General features: G+C 42.2%; 1 protein-coding gene across 1 annotated transcript in view; it reads right to left on the reverse strand.

Annotated features, from left to right (window-relative positions):
- The window catches only part of PALMD (palmdelphin), a 52692-nt gene that overhangs the window by 20724 nt on the left and 4324 nt on the right, over positions 1-27644 (reverse strand). The window contains exon 2 of the mRNA XM_083511141.1: positions 5178-5223. Within this exon, the coding sequence (XP_083367267.1) occupies positions 5178-5222 (45 nt within the window). The 5' untranslated portion in view covers position 5223. The remainder of the gene's footprint in view (positions 1-5177; positions 5224-27644) is intronic.

A 27644-nucleotide genomic window follows, 5' to 3' on the forward strand; every position in this document is an offset into this window, starting at 1 on the left:
TTTTAGCAGGGCCTCCTGCTTCTACTTCCGCATCTTGCTGAGAGAAACAGCTGAACATATCTGAGAGAAGAATGATAGCTGGTGTTGTCGTTCCATTTTTAAACTTTGTTTACTAAGGTACGCCCCCAGTAGCAATTTTGAACGGTTCAGTTAATCCAGATTTCAAGAACATCCTGCTGCCAGTCTCTGAACTTCATGCCTTCCTTTCTTTTTGAATGTCACTATATTAAGGGCCTTGAAATAATTTGGCCATGAATGGTGCAGTAGGTCATCAAAATGACTTTGTAGATTAAAAGCAAACTCCCAAAGAGAGCTCTTTTTCCTAACTCAGAGCATGCCTCCAGATATACCTTCACAGGATGCTGCAAAAGGATCTCAGATTTCCCCCCACTTTCGCTCGAGAAACGAATGGCACATTCTTGGCTCCAAATCCAGGGACAATTTAATTTTTCTCTTTGCTCACTCTCCTGACTCCAGGAAGGCTGGACTTCCCTTCAAAGGAAATTAGGGGTATTTGGTGAGGGGGTGTGGGGGAAGATCACTATGAGGGCCAACCAATCAGAACAGTGCACAGCTCCCCCTTTTTTTGGCAAATGGGATTCTCTTGAGCTCAGCACTTAAACTAAGGTGGTACGTCTGACCAAAACAAGGTGAGCTCAATTCCAGAATTAGTTTACTGCACACATAACATAAATTTGGTCCCTCCCAAAGTGAAAATGAGGCATCTGATCAAGTAATGGATTAATTGTGGAGTTTAATATAGTGGTACCTCGGGTTACATACGCTTCAGGTTAAATATGCTTCAGGTTACACACTCCGCTAACCCAGAAATAGTCCTTCAGGTTAAGAACTTTGCTTCAGGATGAGAACAGAAATTGTGCTCTGGCGGCGCGGCAGCAGCAGGAGGCCCCATTAGCTAAAATGGTGCTTCAGGTTAAGAACAGTTTCAGGTTAAGTACGGACCTCCGGAACGAATTACGGTAAGTACTTAACCCGAGGTACCACTGTATTGGAATATATAGCAACATATCACCACTCATTATTAAGTATATCCGGACATGCCCTAAGTGAGAATGAATTTGTAGTGGAGTTTTACACTGGAGTACAATATAGAGACAGCAGAAGGTGTTCCTTCAGGTTTTGTGGGATTTCCGTAAGGCAATGCTACCACTACTTTGTATTGCAGGGACCGTTAAACTTTTTGGGCACGTGGGCTCATTTTCAAACTGGAGAAGCTGTTGTGGGCACCAGACATGTACCACAGATGAGCACATAATTCAGTCTAATCTACCGGCTACAAAGAATTCTTCTTTCAAGCTGAATTTCAGTGAGGAGAGAGGCGGTTGAAGGGACTCAGTGGGCGCCAGAGAAAGACATGTGTGCCTACAGGCCCATTAGTGACTCCTGCCATAGAAGTTCACAGCAGTGTGTTGGAGGTGATATTCTTGTTTTTGATTATTCTGGATAAAGACTTTTAGTATTTTTTTTGCATACTTATGGATATTGTATCATGTAATTTTATATTTTCTTGTAAATAGCTTTGGGACTCCTTTCAGTTGTGTGAAGGGATAAATAATTGAAATAAACTAAACTAAAAAAACCCCTAGTGCCCTGCACATATATATGTTAAGATCTCGTCCTACTCTCGAGTAAGACCCCGGCAGAGATACATGCCCGACTGGCTTATTCCCTCCCTCCTGGTCGATCGTTTGGGAGCTTCAAAAGCTTTCTTCAGCCCGAACATCATAGCGACCGATGGCAACAGAAACCGGCACTCTTAGGGATCTGCAGAGTCTTCGCAGCTTGCGTAACAGACCTCAGCAACTCAGCATTTTGGCTAATCTACTTTATTTACATATAAACACACACGGAGCACTGCAACATGGCTCCCTTTCTCTCTAGCATCAGACAGCAAAAAGAAAAGAACAAAGGACAATAGTCCCACTTCACGGAACATAGTAGCACAAACATCCTGTCTCTGTCACTTCCCACTCTGTGGAGTCAAAACATACACCGTCATGTGATAGACAAAAATCCCATGACTGCAATCATGGAGCAGGAATTCTAACTGTATGTATGTGTATATATATATATATATATATATATATATATATATATATATATATATGTGTGGTACCACTGCTGGGAATGGCATGAATGTGTGTATTGGAGCACAGTTTGGTATACCACTTTTCCAAACCTCCAGTTTTACCATTGCAATCTGCTAAAGCAATCCTCTTGCCCCTGAAGAAAATATGTCCTACTGAAACAAGTGGAACTTCCTTCTAATAATAACTTCCTTCTAATAACTTCCTTCCTGCTGCTGCTGCTGCTGCTGTTGTTTAAATCAAAAGTCCACATCTCACTACAGTCATTGAAATGACTTGTGTGGGATCTTATATGGATATGGCTTGTAGTCACAGAAAATTCTAGAAGCATAGTGGGGGTTCTTGTTGTTTGCCTTTCTTACTACGAATCTTTCACGAAACAGAAAAATTATATGTAAAAGGCCTTTGACAGTGCAGTGAGAGGAAAGGAATTGAGCTTCTTCCAGCAACGAAAGAATTATTATTCAGCTATCAAGTTCCACTAATGCATTAGCCTTTATTCCATCCCCTTTCAATATATGTCAGTTGACACACTTTTAAAGCTTAAAAGCTGTTGCATTTCTCAGCCAGTTTTTTTTAAATTAAAGAAAGCTTCATTCATTTCTAGCAAGAAATCTATGTGTTTAATCGAACCACTTTCTATATTAACTTGCATTTATTATCACTAAAGGGCCATATAAGCACAAATCTTTCAAAAGCAGCAAGCTAAATAATGGTACCAGAACATAGCCGATGTTGAGACTAATAGCTTAGAAAATGTAACAATGTAAGGACCAGCCAGAATCAACAAGCCAACTTCTCATCTCCAGTGGATTGTGGATGAAGATGCCTGGTCAAGCTTCTTGTAGTGAGGTTCCTCAGTTACTTCTAGGGTGCCCGAAAAAGCTCCCCCTCTTTCCCCCACCAGCTTACCTCCCCTAAAAAAACCCCATACCTTCTTGAGGCCCTCTCTCTTTCTTCAAACCCCTTCTTAACACACCCAGCTTTCCCATGAAGCTTTTGGCACAACCTCAAGTGCCCGCATTCTATTGTAACCAAGTCTAAATACATGTAATTTAAACAAACATGGATTCTCCCTCGGTATACCCCTGCCTCCTTTTCCTATACTTTCCCCTATTGTCTCCTCCATATTGAATTTTGGACTGCAAGCTGTCTAAGGCAGGGACCTGTCCTCTTGTATTGTATCAAGCAGCCATGTGTATTGATGGCACTGTATTCACAGCGCTTGACCAACTGAGTTGTCTAGTTCTAGTTACAGGTAGGTAGCTGTGTTGGTCTGCCGTAGTCGAAACAAAATATATTTTTTTAAAAAATCCTTCCCGTAGCACCTTAGAGACCAACTAAGTTTGTTATTGGTATGAGCTTTCGTGTGCATGCAAGAAGAAGTGTGCATGCACACAAAAGCTCATACCAATAACAAACTTAGTTGGTCTCTAAGGTGCTACTGGAAGGATTTATTTTTTATTTTGAGTTGTCTAGTGTTGTACTACTGCTATAGGCTCAAAGCAGGAAGCAACATTTATCCTTTACATTCCTATGGATGTGGGAATGTTTCTTGTGAACAACCTTGCAAACAAGCCCATAAAAGTTACTAGCCTGCAAATATTTGTGCACCGTGAATTAAGTCACTTGTGGTCTGAAAAGGGGAATGGGGAAGGATTGACTCTCTTCCATCTTAAACAAAGAGGAAGAAAATATTTCTGCAGCGGATCTCTTTATTCATGGGCTACAAAGTGAGTAGCCCGCATCTAGTGCCTTTTTGCAGCTGGGTTGGGAAGCAATGGATGCATGACATTAGCCACTATCCTTTATCTATCCTGACATTTCCTATGAAATACTGTGTTTTGATGCATTTTTGCCCCAAACCAGCTTTGATCTGAATTGAGAAAAAGAACGACCAAGTTTAAGCTGGTAATGGGTACATTGCATTTGCAAGCCTGACTATGGAGTCATTTGATAGTGATGCCAGTTCACCAGCGAGAAATCTTGCTATTCATGGAGAAACAAAAAAAGAGTTTGAACCAAGGGTTGTGAAATAAACAGCTCCTGGAAGTTAAAGAACAGCTGAATTTACTTATTCTGTTCTTTAACCATCAGCTCTTTAGTTGTGTAAGCAAGGGAAGCACTGGGAGCAATGGGAACATGCATGAAACAAAAATGTCAGAAAGAGCTTTCTCATTCTTCCAAAGCATGTTCCGTCTAGCTTTAGTAGAGCTCCGAAGGAACATGATCATTATTGTGCTATGATGCCACCCACAGCCAATCATAGCTCTGCCCTTAAAGAATAGCCAGTGAACTAATCTACCGGCCCAAACCTGTCATGAGATGAGAGCATGAGGGTTAGATCAGATCAATAGGGAGCTAGACGTCAATGCTATTAGTTGTCATTCTTCCTCTTAAGAAAAGCACAGTTCTGAGACAACTTTCTGCCAGTGCTGGGTTCTTTATGAATAAAATATCTCCACCATAGTGTGAACTGAATTGAATTTCCCATATCATACTCCTTTAAAACACACACACACACACACACACACACACACACAGAGAGAGAGAGAGAGAGAGAGAGAGAGAATGTTGGTGTTCCCATGAACTACCAACAAATACTCATTTAATTAAGCAGAAGATTAATTGCCCAGGGTACTTCTTTTCTTTTTAAACTATGGAATTTCCTTGTTCCAGTTCATTCTTAGCTTTCTGACCTGGTGCCCTTCAAATTAATGCACAGAGGCACACTCACTGAGCCACTTGGTCTTAATGACAGCATCACATATGCCTGATATAAAACATTGCCTGACTCCTATATCTCTGGCATTCAGCGCCTGGAAGCTAATGGTCAAATTTATGTGCCTGCCATAAATGCAAGTCATACGCAGAATTCTGCTGACTGCCCAAAGTTTGTAGTCTACAAAACGCAACAAAATAAGGACAGAAACGAAGGGTTTCATACAGAACAGGGAGACGTTCCAGCCACCTAGTAACCTCTAAGCAGCTTTGATAATGATTTTCTAAAATATATATTACAAGACAGACACACACACACAAAGATTGATATAGAGAAGAAGTACTTACGGTTATGGCCTGAAATCTTTCCTTCAGCAGTTCAGCTTCTTCCATTCTAGAAATCAAACAAACACACAGGTTTTGAAATCTACAAAGAAACACTACATAGGCACAGAGGTTTCCCGTATGGAAGAGGAGGAGGAGGAGGGCGACGAGGCAAACGCTTCTGAAGGGTTATGATCTAATTCCCACAGAGGAGAGAGAATTCCCGACTTATGTGGTGTGTCTCTGAACAGATGAGCAAGTCGGCTCAGACAGACACATGTAATGAGGGTGTGCTAGGGAGGCAGACATCCAGAATACTGGCATGAGTTGACTGACAAGTTTGAACGGCAGAACACAAGCCCTTTTCCTTCTGCAGCTGCCAATTCTTTGTCGTAATCATATGCACACTTGGCATGCCATAGATTAACCGTTAACTGCCCACCCCCCCTCCAGCAAATCATATTTGCTGGAGTTCTTTAATGCGCAATGGTAGTAGTTATTTTTAAAGAGGTGAAATATAAATCCCTGACATCTTTAAGCCATACCCCTCATTTAATGATCATTGAGATGCCGTCATCAGAATAATTAGCAGTTTTGTAGTATTTAAAGCTTTTCCTTTGTAACCTGTGCAGCTGCTCCTGTAAAGGAAAGACTTTATAACTTGTACCCATAATACAGATGAGGGCTCAAGGCTGCGAAGAATTAGCTGGCCTGAGGTCACCTAGATCACAACCTAAATTGTAACAGAGCTCTCTCTTGCTGGCTTCAAACTTTCCCTCAATGTCCTTAGCTGCTATACTATACCAGATGTTAGCTTAATTAACCACAAACCCTGAAATTTCGAATACTCAGTTGTGAGGGGGCATGTGTTGCAAAATGTGTTTTCTTTGCTATGAAACCCTGCAAAAATTTGTCAGCCGTTTGGAGGGGATCCCAAATTTGGGGCTCCATAGTTAACGAAGCTCCAAATGCTGCCATCCCATAGTGTTGTCTCTGTGTGTGGTAATTTAAAATCATGGAATTAAGTTGGAAAGGACGATGAGGATCATCTCGTCCACCCCCCCCCCGCAACACTGGAATATGCAGCTGTCCCGTATGGGGATTGAACCCACAACCTTGGCATTATCAGCACTATGCTCTAACCAACTGACCTATCCACTGAGTTTAAATTTAAATTTAAACTCAAATGTAGGCTTTAAAAACATTTTATAATCTAGTGATAGAATTATACAGTGGTACCACAGGTTACAGACTCCGCTAACCCAGAAATAGTGCTTCGGGTTCAGAACTTTGCTTCAGGATGAGAACAGAAATTGTGCAGCGGCAGCGCGGGTACAGCGAGAGGCCCCATTAGCTAAAGTGGTACCTCAGGTTAAGAACAGTTTCAGGTTAAGAACGGACCTCCAGAATGAATTAAGTTCTTAACCCGAGGCAAGTTCTTATGGCATTGTAGAGTTGTGTACAATGTATGTACCAGCTGTGTGTAGGTGGGGCACTAATGTCAGTGGCTACCATTTGGCAGTACAGTGCTAACAGAACCACCCCCTACCTTGGTTGCCGTGTGGTGAGGAATTTGGGGTTGGGGTAAGCGAGAAGAGAAGCAGACAAGTACTGCCACAGTCATGCCTTGGCCTCTGCAGAGGCAGCATTAAAAGAAAAAGGACCCCTGGATGGTTAAGTCCAGTCAAAGGTAACGATGGGGTGCAGTGCTCATCCCGCTTTTCAGGCAGAGGGAGCTGGTGTTTGCCCACAGACAGCTTTCCGGGTCATGTGGCCAGCATGACTAAACCGCTTCTGGGGCAACGGGACACTGTGATGGAAACCAGAGTGCACGGAAATGCCATTTACCTTCCCACTGCAGTGGTACCTATTTATCTACTTGAACTGGTGTGATTTCGAATTTCTAGGTTGGCAGGAGCTCAGACAGAGCAATGGGAGCTCAGTCTGTCATGGAAAATGGTTCTCTAGGTCACCAATATGGCAATGCTATGAGCTGACAATTTGAAATCTGGTGCAAGAATCACTTGCAATATATATAGACCCTAAAGTTTCAAAGTCCCCCAGTGGTGCAACAATTAAAAAGAAAAGCCGCCAGCACATCTGCAAAGCTAAGCAGGGTCTGCTATGGTTTCAAATTGGATGGGGGAACCATATACTGAAAATCCTGCATTGCAGGGGGTTGGGCTATAGATGACCCTCAGAAGTTCCTTCCAACTCTATGGATTTATGAAGCTCCATTGTGTATATGGGACCATAACCGACTCATAGTGTTCAGGTTGTCTTTTGTAAGGCAACCTGGGAGTTTTTAGCATACACTGAAGGGCAGGATATAAATTAAAAGTGTTTAGAAAAGAAAAGAAGAAAGTGTTAATTCATAATTATTAAGGACCTGATCTTTTCTATACATAGAAAATTAATGTTCCCCCTTTCATTATAGGGGAGTTTCCATACTCTGAAAGTAAAGCTGAGCTTTTTTCAACAACTGTGAAGCTGAATGTGATTTTATACGGCTGAGAACGTTGAGCAAGTTCTTTATCTTCCAAGTTAAAAGGGCAAGCATTCTAAAAATACACACAAAACTTGCAAAACAGGTAGAAGGATGAAAAATAATATCTGCTCGTTGCAAAAAGACTGACAAATCTCTTCAATGTGTAATCTGAGTTGGTTTGAAATTGTTCTGCGCCTTTGGTATCATGTAACTGTAACTTCACAATCTCTTCAAATATAGATGAACATGGGTATCAGTATATACTTTTTTTTTTGTTTCGAAAAATGTGCAGTGAAGCTGTGCCCGACACTCCAAGTGCCCCTATTTTCTAGCAACAGCCCTGGATTTACAGAAGCTGTCCTGGTTTCTGATTTGATCCCTGAATGTCCCACTTTCCCTTAGGACATCCCTACTTTCATTGGAGAAATGTTGGAGGGTATGGAGTTATGCGACCCCCAAGCCAAGGAAATAAGTAACTATACAACCTTTAGAAGACATCTGAAGGCAGCCCTGTATAGGGAAGATTATTAATGTTTCATGTTTTATTATGTTTTTATATATGTTCAGACCCTCCAAGTGTCCCTATTTTCCAGGGACAGTTCTAGATTTACAGAAGCCATCTTGGTTTCTGATTTGATCCTGGAATGTCCCGCTTTTCCTTAGGATGTCCATATTTTCATTGGAGAAATGTTGGAGGGTATGGAGTTATCTGACCCCTGAGCCGTCTGAAGGGGATTCTGTATAGGGAAGGTTTTTTTTTTTTTAAAAAAAAATGTTCAATGTTTTATTATGTTTTTATGTTGAAAGCAGTCCAGAGTGGCAAACCAGTCAGATGGGCGGGGTATAAATATAAATATAATAATAATAATAATAATAATAATAATAATAATAATAATAATAATAATAATGGAATAGGACATCCCTATTTTCATCCGAGAAATGTTGGAGGGAATGATATGTTGGAAGAAGCTCAGAGGGGCTGGGGTTATAAATAATAAAATTGTTGTTGTTGTAATGGAATGGGATATCCCTATTTTTATCGGAGAAATGTTGAAGGGAAAGCAGTGTCACTTGTCCATAGCACATAGATTCTGTGCCTTTATTATCTGAATTACAAGGAGGAATGGGCAGGTGAAACATTCCCTATCACTGTATCTCAGCTTTCCTCAACCTGGTGCCATGGATTTGCAGCACTGTTATACCACTTTAGCAGTCATGGCTCCCCCCTCGCAAAGGACCCTGAGAACTGTAGTTTGTTAAGAGTGCTGATGGCTGTTAGTAGGCCACCTCCTATAGAACTACAATTCCCAGAGTGGTTTAACAAGAACTCCTTCTTCACAGGAAACTCTGGGAATTGTAGCTCGGGAAGTGGGAGGGGTGGAATTGAGGCCACCTCACAACCCTTAGCAGATCACAGTTCCCAGGATTCTCTAGGGCAGACTGTAAAATTGTCACAACAGGACTTCAAATTTATTGTGTGAATGTGGCCTCTGTTTACAAAAAGTGACATTCTACATTATTTATCTCAAAGCACTGTGCTGTAGATCTGATATCTTTTCCAGAAAGCTGAAATTATGCAGATTGATGACCAGAAAGGAAAGATAAGGCAATTTACTACATTATTATTGTTGTGTTTTATTTTTATGTGTTTAATGTTAAAGACCTGATCAGAAGACGAAATCAAGTTCTAATATTCTAAAGTTTTGTCAGTGGCTGAACAATTATTTCTAAAGAAGGCAGAGGGCCTTCTCGGTAGTGGCGCCCACCCTGTGGAACGCCCTCCCATCAGATGTAAAGGAAACAAACAACTATCTGACTTTTAGAAGACATCTGAAGGCAGCCCTGTTTATTGAAGTTTTTAATGTTTGAAGTTTTATTCTGTTTTTAGTCCTCTGTTGGAAGCTGCCCAGAGTGGCTGGAGAAACCCAGCCAGATGGGCAGGGTATTATTGATAATAATAATAATAATAATAATAATAATAATAATAATAATAATAACAAGGAGGAGGAGGACCTTACTTGAAAAGGAAGCCTAAAGAGACTTAAAAGGTGGCGTCCAACACAAAGCAGACCCACAGAAGTCAATAAGCAATGGTCTACCGTGAATGAATGAATTGACTGATTTATTATGGTCACAGACCAGAATTACAGACATATGCAATAATAAAAGCATATAAATATAAATAATTTAAAATTAAACTCTATAAGCTGGAACACAGTAAATCATACAGATATGAGTATGACTTAGTCTACCATGAGTATGACTTAGTCTGATACCCAAAATAAATAAAATGAAGTGGAAATGATTGTTTTACTTTTTCTACCTAGGTCAAAGTCCTGTTGCAAAAACACGCACAAAGAATTTCCAAATAATTGGCCACACTTGTCCTCCCTGCAACCTGATGCCCAGGCTTTTGGCCTATCCATCTTTGGTCATACTGAACAGCTGGTATTTTATCTTACAAAAGAACTTTTTAAGCATTTGAAGACTCCTGCTTTATCCTCCCTCTAGGGTCTCTGGCTCTGCCAAAGTTAAGTAGCAGAATAGTTTCAGACCTAGCCAGTCTTTTTCTTTAAAAAACAAAAAACAAAACCACCACCACCACCACCCACCTGTTAAAAGACACAATAACCAGAGGAATTAATATGATTTCGTATTTCTCCTGTAAAAGGGAGTACTGTATGTGAATTGCTCACTTTTATAAGGTGTTCCAATTGCTACATGTTGCTTGCAAAATTTCTGTTTTGACTCCATAGCTGATTACGGTATATAGCAAGTGAATTGCATAGTGGTGCTAAATCATAGACTATCTGCTTGGCTCTTCTTTTGGATAATTATAAATCTTCAGTGAACAAGTCAGCATCTTTTCTTTCCCCATTTTTATGTTATTTGCCTTTCTTTTAAACCAAGCATGGCTGTAAGTATTAGCAAAGTCTTTTAAATAATCCAGACAAGGCCTAGAAAGAGAATAAATTTGATAACACTTGAGTGCAGAAACAAAGAAACAAAAAACCCTGGTGTATAATTTGAGGAGAAAGAAGCAAAGCCTTTCTTACGTTAGGCCTTGCACATAGCAGTGAAGCACTGAATCAAACATACAGAGGACAGAACTCACTTAGAACTACCCAGCCAATCAGGGCACGTTCTACCTCTGCAAACATCATACCACTCTGCCAGGTGCTAAAGAAGGGATATTTCAGTCCTCATGCATATTTAGGAGGGAGGAAAATATGTTTTACTGTCAGGTGTACATGAGGAAACATAGACTGAGCACAAAGTTTGCTTAATAGTTTCAGTAGATCTTATGCTCAGATTAGTTTGCCTAGATATCATTGCAGACTAAGAATAATGTCATTGTTTTTCAAGTGAGTCATGTTGCAAAAGTTCCTTCAATGTTTTCCTCACTTGTTGCTAGGTGGACTTTCCCCCCTTCAGTCAATACTGTACCTTCTTTCCCCACCATTTAAAAAAGGTAAAGGACCCCTGACAGTTAAGTCCAGTTGTGAACGACTCTGGGGTTGAGGCGCTCATCTCGCTTTATTGGATGAGGGAGCTGACGTTTGTCCGCACAGTTTTTCTGGGTCATGTGGCCAGTATGACTAAGCCGCTTCTGGCGAAACCAGAGCAGTGCACGGAAACGCCGTTTACCTTCCCGCTAGAGTGGTACCTATTTATCTACTTGCACTTTGACGTGCTTTCGAACTGCTAGGTTGGCAGGAGCTGGAACCGAGCAACGGGAGTTCACCCCGTCGCGGGGATTCAAACCACTGACGTTCCGATCGGCAAGCCCTAGGCTCTGTGGTTTAACCCACAGTGCCACTCGCATCCCTTTCCCACCATTTACTTTAATCCAATTCTGAACTGGATTTGCATGGCAAAAGAGAGAAATGGGCCAGCTGTCGTTTTGTCTGGCCTTAAGCCCACTTTGTCTATGATGGTGCCATAACCAAGATATCACATACAGATAGCTCAGAAACATCAACAGGCACAGTCTCTGTAAGATTCCTGGAAGAGAGTTTGTGAGATTTGTGACAATTAAAATAGTTTCCTTTACAGCTATTTTTACCAAGCCTGTTGTCCAAATTGGGAAGCACGATCTACTGAAAACTGTTTCCAACCTTCGTTTCTCTGTAGCAGATACTGAGCAAATGTTTCTTTTGACCTAACGGATGTTGACTTATGAATGCAACATTTGTAGTCAATTTGATCTGGCAGGCTGATTGCATTCTTTTGTGGGGTCCACCCCTCACTGCATGCTTTATGTATTCAGTTCTATTTCATAATGGATTATTTTTACCACAGGAGTCTGCTTTCATGATGTATTACCAGAGCAAATATCGAAACAACTGTATTAGGTAGTGGGTGGGGCTCTTGAAGACTAGATAATCATTATTATTATTATTATTATTATTATTATTATTATTATTATTATTATTTTAAAAAACCCCATAGGGGATTTTCATGGCAACACCAGCAGCTGAACATGAATATGGATATTTTGATCCTAAAGGCAATTTTAAATAACTGCACAGACTGGTACCAGTACATCAGAATTGCACCTTCTGCTGCATCTCCACACCCTCTCCAAGCAGAATGCAAGGCCAGGGCAATGAGTCAAGGAGAGATGGAGTGATACACAGTCTCTTCTGTGGGTGGGTGCTTTGATTATTATTTATTTTATTTCTAGTGGCATCCAGTCATCAGTTGTCTTGTGGCCCAACCCCACTGAATTCAGCAGGGCTTACTTCTGAGTAGACATAGTTGGGACTACATTGTCAGCCAGGGAGCTCACTAGTGGCCCACTCACTGATTGACAGATTCTTCCAGCCGTAGTTGTTTTGTCTTTTCAGAGAAATGATTTTAAAACCTTGGACTAAGTGATTATAGCTCCCTCTGCCTAGTGGGAACATCTCTCTTGACGTTGTCCTGGGACATTTGCTGAGATAATCCTACACCGTAGCAAGTGGCAAATGTTGTTTGTCTTTCTCCCTTGTACAAGAAGTTCCACGCCCTGAACCTCTGGAAGAAAGCTTTCCGTGACTCTGTTCCTCTGGGTGGAACAGCCTTCCTATTTCTATTCATAACCACCCTGTTAAACCTTTTAAGTTGAAGAAAGAGGCCTCTTTAGCAGCGTTCTGGTCTGCAAACTGTTCTGGTCTCTGTAAATGGTGACATACTTTAAAAAAACTGGCATGCACCAGTCCCATGATGGTCACCTGTGTGTTTTGTGGCAGACTTGTTCCCCTCCTGTCTTTTACATATAGGATCTTTTACATGTAGTAAACTCTTTCTTTCTTTCTTTCTTTCTTTCTTTCTTTCTTTCTTTCTTTCTTTCTTTCTTTCCTCATTCTTATACAGAAATAAAACAGCAATCTTCAACATAAGATGTATAATAATAATAATAATAATAATAATAATAATAATAATAATAATATTTTTTTATTTATATCCCTCCCTCCCCAGCCGAAGCCGGGCTCAGAGCGGCTAGCAACAGTAAAAGTAACACAGTTTACATAAAATCACAATCAATTAATTGAAATACATTCTAAAATCAATTCATTCTAAAATCAATTCAGAATCAAATTAATGGCAACCATTGGGCTAGAGTTCTATGAGGATTACCAAAGGAGGGGATCAGACTGTGCCTTGGCCAAAGGCCTGGCAGGCCCTGCGGAAAGTTGTCAAGTCCTGCAGGGCCCTAGTCTCTTGTGACAGAGCGTTCCACCAGATCGGGGTCACAGCCAAAAAAGCCCTGGCTCTGGTTGAGGCCTGCCTAACCTCCCTGTGGCCTGGGATCTCCAAGATGTTTTTATTTGAAGACCGTAAGGTCCTCCGTGGGACATACCAGGAGAGGCGGTCCCGTAGGTATGAGGGTCCTAGGCCGTATAGGGCTTTAAAGGTTAAAACCAGCACCTGAACCTCATCCTGTACTCCACTGGAACCCAGTACAGCTAGTATAGTACTGGGTGAATGTGATCCCGCAGTGAGGACCCTGTAAGCAGTCTCGCCGCGGCATTCTGCACCCGATGGAGTTTCTGGGTCAGGCTGGGTCAGGCTTTCTGCGGTTGATCTCTAGGGAGGACAATGTGAGAAGGATGCAGCAGTCATGTGCCATTCAATCCCAGCCCCTCAGGGGAGAGGCTGTGTTTGAAGGCTGCATGGCGTCCTTCTCATGCCGCCCTCCCCAAGCCGCTTTGAGATGCTGGGATCTAATCAAATCCCAGCCTGGCAAAGTCACGCAGGGCTGGCTCAGGGGAAAAAAATGCTCTTGGGGCAATCGCTCTGGCAATCAAATAGTATTTCATCAGCAAATAGACACCACTTACATAAACCCTTGCATGTCAAACACGTACATTTATTGAATTAGTAATCTATTTCCTTGAATCTAATTATCCTCAGAATTTTACAAGCAAAATATTTGATGGCATCTGTGTTCAGCTGGTTTACAATTTGGCATGTCCAGCAAAGCATAACTTAAATGTTTTGTATTATGGTTCTCATACCTGACAACCCGAAATCTAACTGAAAGTTTTTTGCAGTTTCCCCAGATATGTATTGGAAATATTCTCCTCATGCATGGGATGACACTTTCTTGGAAATTATCATTGCAGGGAAAGGACCAAGGTAATGAATGGGCACTTGATAAGGGGAGTGCACAGGTCCCAAGAATCACTTTGTATCTGTATATACACATTCCCCCCCCCAAACAATCTGATCTGTTTTTGAGTCACACTCTGTTCTTTCTGCTTCAATTTGTGCTCTTGATTCCAAGCCCACCCTATACAAAATGGGTGCCCTGTTCCCTGCAATGGGAATTCTAAAAATGCATTGTTCCCCACTTTTGGCCAAAATGAAAGAAATTTACAGGCACAGAAGCCCCTCCAGAGTGGATTAAGCCTGCCAAATTGTGAGCAAATAAATCCAGGGCTTTTCATTTAGGGCACCTTTCAACTTTGATTTTTTTTAAAAAAAAACCCCGACAGGCGTATAACACTTTATTTTTTTTATTTTTTATTGCCAGAATGGCATACAATTTGCAGGCATTGTGAGCTCTCCTGAGGGGATGAAGCCTGCCAAATTTCAGAATGGTGGCTGTAATGGTTCTCTCATAAAGGCAAACATTTTGCTGTTGGATGGGGGGGGGGAGGGGGTCAATAAGAGCCATAGGGGTCAGGGTGTTGGAGGAAAAAGCCTAAATGCCTAGAGGATACTGGGGTAGGGGGAAGCTAGTATACAAGCTTGGCCCCCACTGAGTGAAGTTCTCCAGCATTTCAGTTCTGCAAAATATTCACAAGGTGGCTTTGCAATATTGAAATAACGGAATAAAAGTTGCAAAACCATCAAAAATATGAATTATCAATATAAAACAAGAAAAGCAAACAAGAAACAAAAGCAGCATTAAAAACGTCACCATGCAGGCAAATAATAATGTTATCTAAAAACATTCTCTTTGGCCTTGTATCTTTTATTGACTTCCTTTTGTTAAGGCCGATAGGAAATGTCGGGTGCCGATGAATATTAAATGACAAAAACAAAATGGTTGTGTCTCCAACTTTCATTTTAATCTCTGTCTCCCAGTGCTGATATGACCTTAATCTTAGCCTTCTGGACGATGCCCTACATTTCTGCATGGAAGGAGAAAAATCTCAGCATATTGCAATGATTTCCAGTGCCATTGGCATCGCTTAATTGCCGTGGTCACCAAAAGTAGGCCATTCTGACAGAGCGTATATCATTTGCTCATGTAAACAACAGTTCTCAGCACTCTGACCCTTGAATGCCACCCTGTCATTTCACAACTGCTTGTAACATATTTCTGCATTTTTGCTCATGTGCTCCTTTGAAAGGATTCTTGCAGCTTTCTTGGCTTTCCCTGGAGTCTTAAATGTCAATTTCTCTGTTTAATGAGACATCCCTCCTCTCCCCTCCCTTGCAGCCTTAGATGGAGGAAACAGCTGTCTAGGGGCTGACATCCACACACAGTGTTTTTGTGATAAAGAACTGGCAGCTTCTGAAACCAGATTTAATTAAGACTAGCCTTTCTCTCGCAGTCTCATCAGAATAGCACACTCCCCTTGGAATGTCATTACCTTTCCTAACTACCTCAGGAAATAGTATTAGAAGATTATTAATTAAGGGGGAAATGTACAGAGCTCATTATAGATGGCTGCCAGGGAAAGTCAAATACTGTGATTATCTGGGGCCTTTGTGATATGTTTCTGTTGAGACTGTGATCAGGAAAAAAACACACCTCCAAAACACTTCTGTTGTATTTTACCCTCCCATCCACACAGAAGACGCCCTTATGGGGGAGGCTTAACACTGAAAACTCTTCCGCTTATAACTTAATAGCAGCTTCTGCCAGGAAAATTAAACCAGCAATCAGGTTTTGGGTTTCCCATGTCAGTTTCCTGTTCTGCCTTAGCCAAAGCCCTGGCTGTTACTTCTGGTGTGGGTGGAGGGGATGTTTGTTCCAGTTCTGGCACACTGGCTGGACATTGGCTGCTCCATATCCGTCATGAAATTCTTGCTGTTGTTTCGAAGCGTTTGAGTTCTCCCTCGTAGTGTCCAAATGTAAACAGTGCTGTGGTGTTCTGCACTTAGCCTACGGTTCCACAACACCCACCATCCTCTACTTGTCGTAGAGATCCCCTTACGTATTTGAAACAGAAACACACCCCTGGCCCTCTCAGGCTTCTGCCTCACTGTTCCTCTCTGCTCTGTTTAAATGATGCACACCAGCGTGGTGTAGTGGTTAAGAGTGGTAGACTTGTAATCTGGTGAACTGGGTTCGCTTCCCCGCTCCTCCACATGCAGCTGCTGGGTGACCTTGAGCCAGTCACACTTCTCTGAAGTCTCTCAGCCTCACTCACCTCACAGAGTGTTTGTTGTGGGGGAGGAAGGGAAAGGAGGTTGTTAGCCGCTTTGAGACTCCTTAAGAGTCTTTTAAATTATTTTTAAGTTTATTATCTTTTAAATAAACCTTCTTCTGTCACGTTGTAGTGTGACCATGACAAACAAGGCTTGGATTTGTATCCAACACGAGTGGTGCTCCTCTCATGTAATGGGACTTCCTCTCCTCTGCGTACACATCCCTGGATGGTTTCAGGTAAAAAGATTAAAGAATTGTGGGGTGGGGATAAATTTGTCAATAGCAAGTACCCATGATGACAGCTAAATGGATCCATTGTGTTTGGATGCAGTGTTCCTCTGAGCATCTGATTCCAAGTGGAATTGAAAGGGAAGGCCTGTTGCCTTCACACCTTGCTTGTAAATTTCCCAGGATTTTCTGGGTGGCTGCCATTTCTGTAGGATTCTGAACTAGATGGATGTATCTTCATCCGAAACAAAAGGAAGGGGGACTGCTATCTTATTTGATTGGCACCCCTGTCAAGTTCAGCCATAGCAAGTTCATAACCTCAGCCCAGATATAGCTGCTGCAGAACTTAAAACGAAGAAAGTTGCGATCCTGAAACCATAGCCCAGAGAAACCAACACATAGTCCTAATCAGAATTTACTTGAATAGAGGTCCACATTGCTTTTAGTGACCATACCAAGGTGACAAGCAAATGCTAGGAAAGTAATACAGTAAGCCAACAGAATGGCAAATGCATTTGGCAGTCTGGATCTGTCTGGATCTGTGGTTCTATCTATTGAAAATGAGTCAAAGGGAACATTAGCAGCGACAGATGTGACCTTGGAAGTAAGTCCAACTAAGAAACGAGGCTGAAGAGAGGTGAGGTGGGGGGAAAGAGAGCCCCTGTTAATAAGAGACTGGCTAAGAGTTGTAAAAGAGGAACCTCCTGGGGAAGAAGAAGGTACATAGCTGTGCATTTCTGCACTCTTTACCCACAAATCGCTGGGTTGGCTCCCCTGGCAGCCTGCATAGATGAGATTCGTCCTCTGACAAATAAAGTGAGTTGCTGGGCAGGCAATAAATTGGAGTGACAGTGGAATCAGGTGCAATAAAGGCAAGGGATTGACAGGCTGAGATTGTTGTTAAACCATTGCCTGAAGCAGCAATGAGACTATAGGACAGATGATTAACTGACCGTGGTTCTGACAGAGGCAGAGGAAGCAGTTCTCAAAAGCAGATCTACATTGCCCATGTAGATATGGAGTGGTCAGCATTTCACAGCCACCAGTCGCATGATTTGATGCTTCGCAAATTGTGAAAGAACACCATGCAATCCCAAAACTATTTGTTTCACCATTGGTGTGCATCATTTAAACAGGGCTTCATCAACCGTTTTGCAGATTAAAAAAATTCATTATTGCCAGATTTCTGTAGACTTGTAGAATTGAAAGGAACTGTGGAGGTCATCTGGCCCAATTCATCTTCCTTCATAGTGCAGGATCTGCAGTGCAGGATTCAACTGCGGCATCCCTGACAAATGGCTCTCCAGTCTTTGCTTTAGCAGCTCAGTGTAAGCACTTTGCATGCAATCTCTGGTCATGGGTGGGGTGGCATGCACAGAGGAGGGGAAAGAGGATGGTACACCAGTTCCCATCTCCTCCAGTGATAGAAACTGAGATATGAAAGCTAGGTGCTAAATGACACCTTAAACCGAGGTTACGGGCACAACAATGGAATGTCTAGGTGCACTTTTTTATAACAAGAATATACAAAACTGCAGCTAAAATATTATGTTCATTTTTCACATGCTCTAGTCCTTCCCCTGCCCAAACCCCTAATAGTCTTAAGAGGGTCTCTTCTCCAGTCTTCAGAGAGTGGCCGGAAGTGCGGAGGCAGAAAAAGGTCCTCTTTTCCTTCCACTCTGCAGTTTTAATCAGAAATCTTAGGCTCACTCAGTACAGTGCCCAGAGTATGGGTAGGCAAACTAAGGCCCAGGGGCTGGATCTGGCCCAATCGCCTTCTAAATCCAGCCCATGGACGATCCAGGAACCAGCGTGTTTTTACATGAGTAGAATGTGTGCTTTTATTTAAAATGCATCTCTGGGTTACTTGTGGGGCATAGAAATTCATTCATCCCCCCCCAAAAAATATAGTCCAGCCCCCCACAAGGTCTGAGGGACAGTGGACAGGCTCCCTGCTGAAAAAGTTTGCTAACCCCTGGCCCAGAGCTTAGAATCTGCTCACACAAATGACATTCCCTATCGCCAAATGCACCAAGAAGAATGGGTTTTTCGAACACTGCTGTCCTCTAAATCTTGTTGCCATAGCCATTGCATCTTCCACTGATATCTCATCCCTCTGAATTGACAGCAGTGGATCCAGCTAGTTCATCTTAGAGAACCAGATTTGGGACAAGGGTTTCCAGTGATCTATCCTTGGGTAAATCACCTTGGGCTAAGAACAGTTTCAGGTTAAGAACGGACCTCCAGAATGAATTACGTTCTTAACCCGAGGTACCACTGTATGTGTATACAGGCGTGCAGAAAAAGTACATGCATGTGCCCACACTTCCCCATCAAACGACCTACATATTGATCCTAGCCCCCATGAAAAAGCATCTCACTTCATAACATGTGAAGTAGCCCTGTTCAGTTCTGTGTCACTAACTCGTAGAATTAAGAGACTAATGCCTGAGCACAGATTACTTCATGTGGGTGGGTATGTAAACATTAGAACCATAGCCTGGCCAGATAATTAAAAAATGATTTTGTAAGATCCTCTTGCAAATTAGATTTTTAGAGGCTTCTCTTATTTATTTAGAACATTTGGCAGCTGCCTTCCCTTCCCAAAGGCATTCGTTACAACATAATGGCATCTAGGTGTTTGCCCCAAACCAAAACTCAACAGCAAGTTGCTAGTCAAAGAGCAGCCCACATCATTTTGTCAGTGGAAAAAGCATTCCAGCATAGAAATGTTTTTATCAGCTGAGAAAAAACAAACCAGGGAGTTGGAGTTCGGGTGGATTTACCTTGGAAATTAGTTTCAGAAAGTGGGTTTGACATGGGATGGGAACAGCCCTACTGTTAGGAAGAAGGGAGGCAGCTCCTGAGGGATGGAGGGGAGAGCAAGATTTTGGATAATAGAGCTGTGTATGCCTTGTGACCTGCCCTGTGCCCCTTAAGCCAACCTGCTGCCCTCAGGTGCAGTGGAAGACACTGCCTCATGACAGTTGACCTAAGATTAAATTAGTGGTCTGGTCAGCTTTTGTACATGCAATGCGAGAGGCGCCATCTTTGCCTCGGGCAGCAAAATGTCTTGGGCTGGTCCTAACAAGGGGAAAGGAGATTCTATATTAGAGATTCTATTGGAGCATTGGCTAACATGCAAAAGTAAAAATAAAATAAAATCTCATGAGTAAAAATGCTGAGAATCACAAGAGACTTTTAGAGATTTCTGATATTGAGGGCTTTAAAAAAACATACGTTGGTCTGTTATTTAGCATGAGTCATACTAAGGTCTGTACGTTTGATGAATGTGTTTATGTGACATTCTGTCCCTTTCTCTGTAATGTAGAACAATATAAATCAGGGACAGCCAAGTCAGTGGTTTGTTTAAACAATGACTATACTATTTCATTTTTTTTTAAAAAAAGAGAAAGGCCATTTTGGATATATGTGATGTTATCAGCAATTTATTATTGCATTCACAGAAGTGTCAGATGTCATGCCAACCTTTACTTGTTACTGCAATTGCAAGACATCTTGCTTTTATTTTTGGGAAGGAACTGAACATATAAATTCCAGGCGTAAAGCATAGTCTCCATTGCCGTAAACTCCCCTAAGATTTCATTGACATCACTGGTTTCAGTCTTTTGCTATACAGCCTATTGAACTAAGGCTATACAGCCTACTGAACTTGTTTTCAGTGCATTGGAAGATTGGCTCAACATCCAAAGGTCATTGGCTGCATCTAAAGCACAGTCAGACTTTATGACAGAGGTGTAGTGGGCAAAGGAAGCAGCTATCTTCCAAACACGCATGCAAATAGGACCTGATTTTCAGGATCAGCTTTTAAGACTTTGTACTGACACATAGGCCTGGAAGCTCTATTATAAAACTGTACAGTGGTACCTTGGGTTACATACGCTTCAGGTTACATACGCTTCAGGTTACAGACTCCGCTAACCCAGATATAGTGCTTCAGGTTAAGAACTTTGCTTCAGGATGAGAACAGAAATTGTGCTCCGGCGGCACGGCAGCAGCAGGAGGCCCCATTAGCTAAAGTGGTGCTTCAGGTTAAGAACAGTTTCAGGTTAAGTACAGACCTCTGGAACGAATTAAATACTTAACCTGAGGTACCACTGTATTCTATAATTTTCCTTCGGAAGTAGTTTATTTATTTGTTTGTCTGTCTGTTTTTAAAACTAATTTTTATTGCTTCCAATAAACACTATAATAAAACACTACCAAGCAATGTACATCCAAGGGGGGCCACTAGGGGGCGCATTGGAAGATGGCTGACAATAACATCTCTCCAACCCACACGAGGTAATTTGGAGGCTATGATGGGGGTAATTAGCCTCCTTAACCCCCCCAGGATTGTGGGGGGGGGGATGGCCCTTGCCTGCTGTGCCCTATACCACCCCCGAATTTGTGGGGGTGGGGGCCCTAGGCACAAAGCCCTCCTGTGGGATTTCGGCACTCCTGAACGCCGTCCCTGATTCGCGCCACTAGATGCAGAACTTCAAAGGAAACAATTTGGATGAAAGGAATGCACATATTTCAAGAAAGAAGGGGGAGTAAAGACTGCTAACAGAAGAGATCTCTGATAAAACAAGATAAAAATAAAACATGAGAAGATACGCCAAGACAAGGTACGGCAAATGACTGATGGGGGAGGGGAAAAAAACCTCTCCCTTCTTTCCCTATGTGATTAAACAAGAATCCCCTCCCCTCATGAGTCAGAAATGTCATTTTAAGGACTTAAGCTGTGGATTTAAGGCTGTGTGGAGATAAACTTTCGAACCAAAGCATGTTTTAAGAAGAGCGAGGAATGTATAAGAGCTTGGGAATGACGCAGTTAAAAATGCCGTCGCCATATTGAGAAGCTCTGTCGGAGGCCTTGAGTCTGGGAGGAGAAAGAGAGAAATAGAGCTGCTTATATATGTGGGTTAAACTCCTCAGTGGGACTTAAGAGCGACAGCTTTATGAGACTATGATGGAAAGAGTGATGTTATCTATGAAGGAGACGATATATGGAAACCATCTCGATTTGAGGATTGGAAGAACGGAAAATTCACACAGGACTATTATTACTATTGGTGTTTATCAGCTTAAGGAGACTATCAGAAGAGATCATAAAGAAAAAAGAGAAAATATATGAACAAGATGTGATGTGGAAACAGCAAGACAAGATGGGATAGAACTATGAACTTTGTTTGGACTGATTTGGACTGATTGGGACATTAACGCAGCAGCAAGATGATCAGAATCCCCCTTCGGATCTTGAAGTATGCCCCCCCAACAAAATTTAAAATTCGGCTTTGTAATTCGGAATTTATGTGATATGATTTAATTTGATGTGATTGGCCAGTTAATAAAAATTATTTTTTAAAAAAACAAGCAATGTACATCCAAATTGTGATTGCACACAACATATATAGCACTGTTATGTCTGTGAGGTAATGCACGTACTGTATGACACTGCCCCTGCTCCCAACTAAGATGTTTGCTGGCTGAAGATTGTCTTTGAAAATGTCCACTTGAAGTGGGTGGTGGCCTTGATCTATGGTCCTGTAGATGTTGTTCTCAGTGGTTCCTATTAGCCATCAAGACCGATGGTCCAAGTTGATGGGACTTGTAGTTTATCAACATCTGGAGGGCTGAAAGTTGGAGCAAGAGAACGCCTGTTCTTTTAGTTGACTGGCATTGTACATATCATGAAGGTTTGTTTTTCAGATAATGCTCTTTCCCCTTTCTTCATCTTTATAAATATGCAGTCTAAAAATGTGCACGTATCATTATTAAACACAAAATGCTTTTTCTCATCTCCTTTTGCCCCTCTGTTGGAACTGGGCTTTCTCAGGTTTGAGCAAGGAAGACCCTCGTCTCTCTCTTCCCATTTTGGTTCAGAATTTGGTGTTATTCATAGAATAGATGTTGACAAATTTTGCCGAGTATAAGAAAATTAAAATGCAATGAATTTTAAATGGGAATCCCAAGTGTTCTGGCAATTAATTTGGATGGAACAATAAGAATATGAAGAGAATAGCAATGGATAACTCAGAGGTGTAGCTGGCAATAAGCCAAAAGGAAATGTTTTAGAATAAATCTACTGCAATCACAATAGGCTCTTTTGAACGGTGAAAGGAAAATTAAGTCTTTTCAGATTAGACTTCTCAGTCCAGCTGGCTGAGAAGAAGAAGAAGAAGAAGAAGAAGAAGAAGAAGAAGAAGAAGAAGAAGAAGAAGAAGAAGAAGAAGAAGAAGAAATGAGTCTTGTAATCTTGTGTGGATCCTTCTTCAGAAGGCATTCCACATTCTGAGTTGAGTCAATAAGCATCTTAAACTTCTGCTAGAAGTCCACTTTTCTTTACAGCCAGATCAGTATATTTCAATGGCAGGTCACAAGATTGCTAGACAACAACTTGAACTCCCTCCCCATTCGTGTCCTAGCTTTCCCCCCACTTTGCCATTCAGCATGCCCAGACATGTGTGCCTGCTGCTGAGAAGAAAGCGAGAGCACTTGATTCTTTTTCTGTATCTTGTGGGCCAATGCCTCTTTTGGTCCTACATCAAATCATTACACACCTTTAATTCATTTGTATAGACCTGCTTTGTAGAAACATGGTTAGTCAGCAGATGCATTATTCTCATCTGTGATTTAACCCACAGCGCCACCTGCATCCCTGATAGAACTATAGAACAATAGAATTGTAGAGTTGGAAGGGATCCTGGGTCCAGGTACCTCAACATGCAGTCCCCCATCCATCTTGAAACCATACCAGGCCCTGCTTAGCTTTGCAAATGTGCTAGCAGTTTTATTGCTGCGCCACCAGGAGGGGCTGAACATGCATTTGGGCCATAATAGGTACATTGCGCAGAAAATAATGGGCTGTGCATGGATCCTTTCAACTGTTTCCTGTATAAATTGGACTTCCCTGGAGCTGTATAAGTCCCAGATGTCCTTCAGTCTTTCCTCACGGCTGCTTGATGTCTGCTTTGAAGAAGAATGGGTGGCTGGCCATTTTTACATCTGTGGGTCCTTAAGTGAAATTCTAGCATGATCTCATTAGTTGTGCATGCTTTTTTAGTCCAACTTGAGCTCAGGCAGCTTATAGGCCAGGCGAGTTGCACATGCAAGCCAAATGCATGGCATTCCATTGATGTAGTGTGCAAATATTTACCCGCAAACACAGAACGAGCTACCAAGCAGCCCTCGCACCTGATATCCAGTTGATGTGCAAACCCTCGTCCTCTGAGATTGACAGGAACACACTCGTGACTCTTTCCACGTCTCTCTGCCTTACGTAACAATTGCTGCTATATATTCTGACTCACTGTTTCCTTGGCCCTGACGGCTGACTTTATCTGTTCACGCCCTAATGGAAAGCTTTCTGCTGAATGGAGGCTCTTGTGTTGCCAGTCTGCTCTATGGAAAACACACATAATTACATTCTTCATAGAAAATGAACACAAAGGCTCACCATGAATACAGCCAGCTCTCAAAATTAGGACAGTGTCGATTCCCTACAATTGCTGGGAGCTCACAGAACATCCAGGGCATTTGCATGTGAATGAGCAACGCACACATATTTCTGGGAGGGAATTATCTCTCTCGCTTTGCTTCTGTGAGCTCCTCACCACCCAGTAGGCATGAGGCCCTCAGGGGATTTTCCCATGTCCCTGCTGGATGCTAGCACCAACCAGCTGGCTTTAGCTAAAACATGCTACGAAGGCAGGAGGTGAGCATTCTGCCATTTATCACTAGTGAAGACTTAACTACAGTCCCTTTCTGCGGTCTCCAAAAAGTCATTGGAACTGTGCTATTTTTAATCTGTTAAAAGACAGGAATTTAAACATTGGTGTATGTTTTCACCTAAATTCTAAGTCCTAAAGGAATAAATACTTAAAAAGAGTGTGCTGAATCTGTGAGCTGGATGGGATTGACGGTGCCAATACATGACACAAAATAACAGCTGATTAGATCTTGGTGGGTTTGTTGGGAACAGCACAGTGTAGGAATAGCCAACAAGAACTCCCATCAGCACCAACAGGCATGGCAAATAGACAGGGATTATGGGAGTCATAGTCCAAAAACATCTGGAGGGAGCCACGTTGACTACCCCGACATATGGGAACCTATGGGTGGAGATGATATGGCCTATTTTCAGTCCATATCACTTCTGCCTAAGTCTGTCCCATTTCTTTTCTATTTTGCATTGTCTTTCTTTCTTTCTTTCTTTCTTTCTTTCTTTCTTTCTTTCTTTCTTTCTTTCTTTCTTTCTTTCTTTCAAAAGTGGTATGGTACCCTGACCTGTGGGGCCAATTAGGCCCCATAGGGATCCTAATTTGGCCCATCAGGTCGCTTTCCCCAAGCTGCACCCATCTACTCCGTAACTGACATAATTTTTGTTGTTGTTGTCGTTTAGTCGTTTAGTCGTGTCTGACTCTTCGTGACCCCATGGACCAGAGCACGCCAGGCACTCCTGTCTTCCACTGCCTCCTGCAGTTTGGTCAAACTCATACTGGTAGCTTCGAGAACATTGTCCAACCATTTCGTCCTCTGTCGTCCCCTTCTCCTTGTGACCTCCATCTTTCCCAGCATCAGGGTCTTTCCCAGGGAGTCTTCTCTTCTCATGAGGTGGCCAAAGTATTGGAGCCTCAGCTTCACGATCTGTCCTTCCAGTGAGCACTCAGGGCTGATTTCCTTAAGAATGGATAGGTTTAATCTTCTTGCAGTCCATGGGACTCTCAAGAGTCTCCTCCAGCACCATAATTCAAAAGCATCAATTCTTCGGCGATCAGCCTTCTTTATGGTCCAGCTCTCACTTCCATACATCACTACTGGGAAAACCATAGCTTTAACTATACGGACCTTTGTTGGCAAGGTGATATCTCTGCTTTACATTATGCTATATCCCAATTCACATATCTCAACAAATCCCAGTTGTTCCTGGGCAAGCAAGGTCTGCAGTCAGGGTCTTTTAAAGTATTCCACACCCAATGCAAGCCCTACTGGGATTGGCTCCGTTCAAGAGCTCCCCGAGTGGGCATGCAGCAAACCATGCTTCCTTTGCCCAAGAAGCTTGATTTCAAAACCGACAGGCAAGTGAACATTTCCTCTTTGTGGACTGACTTGAAACAAAGCTGGTCTGCAAAGGTAAAGACTTTGGCTGACATCATGGCGATGTCAGGTGATTGACAGGCTCTGCCCACCTGTCAAAGTGGCCCACATAGATATTGGGGGAGGGGTATTAGGATTTGGCTCACTGGCTGAAACCCATTTCCCATCCCTACTTTCAAATCTGAACAAACTGGATTGGAACACTCTTGTTCTTTCTATCTGTGTCATTACTGGCATATTGCTGTTTTTTATTTTTACATTGGATAGTTTGCTGAAATTATCATATATATTTTTATGTTGTGAACCATTCTGAGATCTGTGGGTGAAGGGTTGTATACTAAATAATAAAATAAATAATAACAATCAGTGTTATTTTTCTAGAAAAAAGAGGTGTTGGAACTCACCTTGATCGCCTCCCTTGTTCTCTTATAATGGCAATGGCGCCCACCTGAGTTCTTGTGAGTACTGGCTTTAAAAAAAGGCCTGATAATAATATATGGAAGGAGGGAAAGAAATGGAAGTAGTTTTATTGATTTGACTGTTTTCTGACAGGCCCTGCATCTTGTATAGTTTTCCTGCTTGCATTCCATAGCAGTAGCATTTCACAGATGCTTTCGTTAGTGTGTGAATGTTCAAAATAGCCATGAATGGAAATTCCTGAAAGCACATGGATGGTTCCATGCAGCAAAAATGCAGAGTAGCTCAGGAATCCTCCCCCCTTTTGTTCCACCCAATTGTTTTTATAAGAACATCAGCCTAGACATCAAATGTTTGCTGTGCTGAAGATCCTTCAGGGAGCCTGTAGCATTTGGAGAACACATGCAGAATTTCCCCCCAATATGCTTTTTCAGATACTCATCTGTTTCTGGTGACTTGAAATGCCTGGATTTTTCAGGCCACTTTGTGTTGAAACTGAGAATTTTTTTTTGCTATCCCCGCCACCTGATAAATTTGTGCAGTAGGAATGAACCATTTGGTCTCGAATCCCACTAGATCTGTGAGCTATGGAGGCAGCATACAAGAGGCTACTGCTAATAGGCATACTGTCGACAGCAGCTTCTACTCATCTTTCTACAGGTGGAGCAGGACCCTTCACACTGGTGGAGCTGGGCAGAGGGCACCTCTCGATCATGGGGTTGTATTGTTTTGCCCATCAATTAGTATATCAAGAGTTAATCCTCTTTGAAATTATCAGCAGTTTAAGTGTGGAACTTCCAAATGCAGTGAGACTAAATGCAGTCAATAATGTTCCCGTCTGTTATCTTTGTCCATGGAGTCTTCTTGGCAGGGATACTGGAGTGGCTTGCCGGTTTCTGCTCCAGGTGGATCACGTTTGGTCAAAACTCTCCACTATGACCTGTCCATCTTGGGTGGCCCTGCACGGCATAGCTCATAGCTTCTCTGAGTTATTCAAGCCCCTTCGCCATTGCAAGGCAGTGATCCATGTGGGACAAAAAGCTACAGTTAGTACTGGATATGGAACAACTGATTGGTTCAAAATTGGGAAAGGAGTACGACAAGGCTGTATATTGTCTCCCTGCTTATTTAACTTATATGCAGAATTCATCATGCGAAAGGCTGGGCTGGATGAATCCCAAGCCGGAATCAAGATTGCCAGAAGAAATATCAACAACCTCAGATATGCAGATGACACAACCTTGATGGCAAAAAGTGAGGAAGAATTAAAAGAACCTTTTAATGAGGGTGAAAGAGTAGAGCGCAAAATATGGTCTGAAGCTCGTCATCAAAAAAACTAAGATCATGGCCACTGGGCCCATCACCTCCTTGCAAATAGAAGGGG

Source organism: Podarcis liolepis (assembly GCF_965112155.1).
Source record: "Podarcis liolepis genome assembly, chromosome: 6".
NCBI lineage: Eukaryota > Metazoa > Chordata > Lepidosauria > Squamata > Lacertidae > Podarcis > Podarcis liolepis.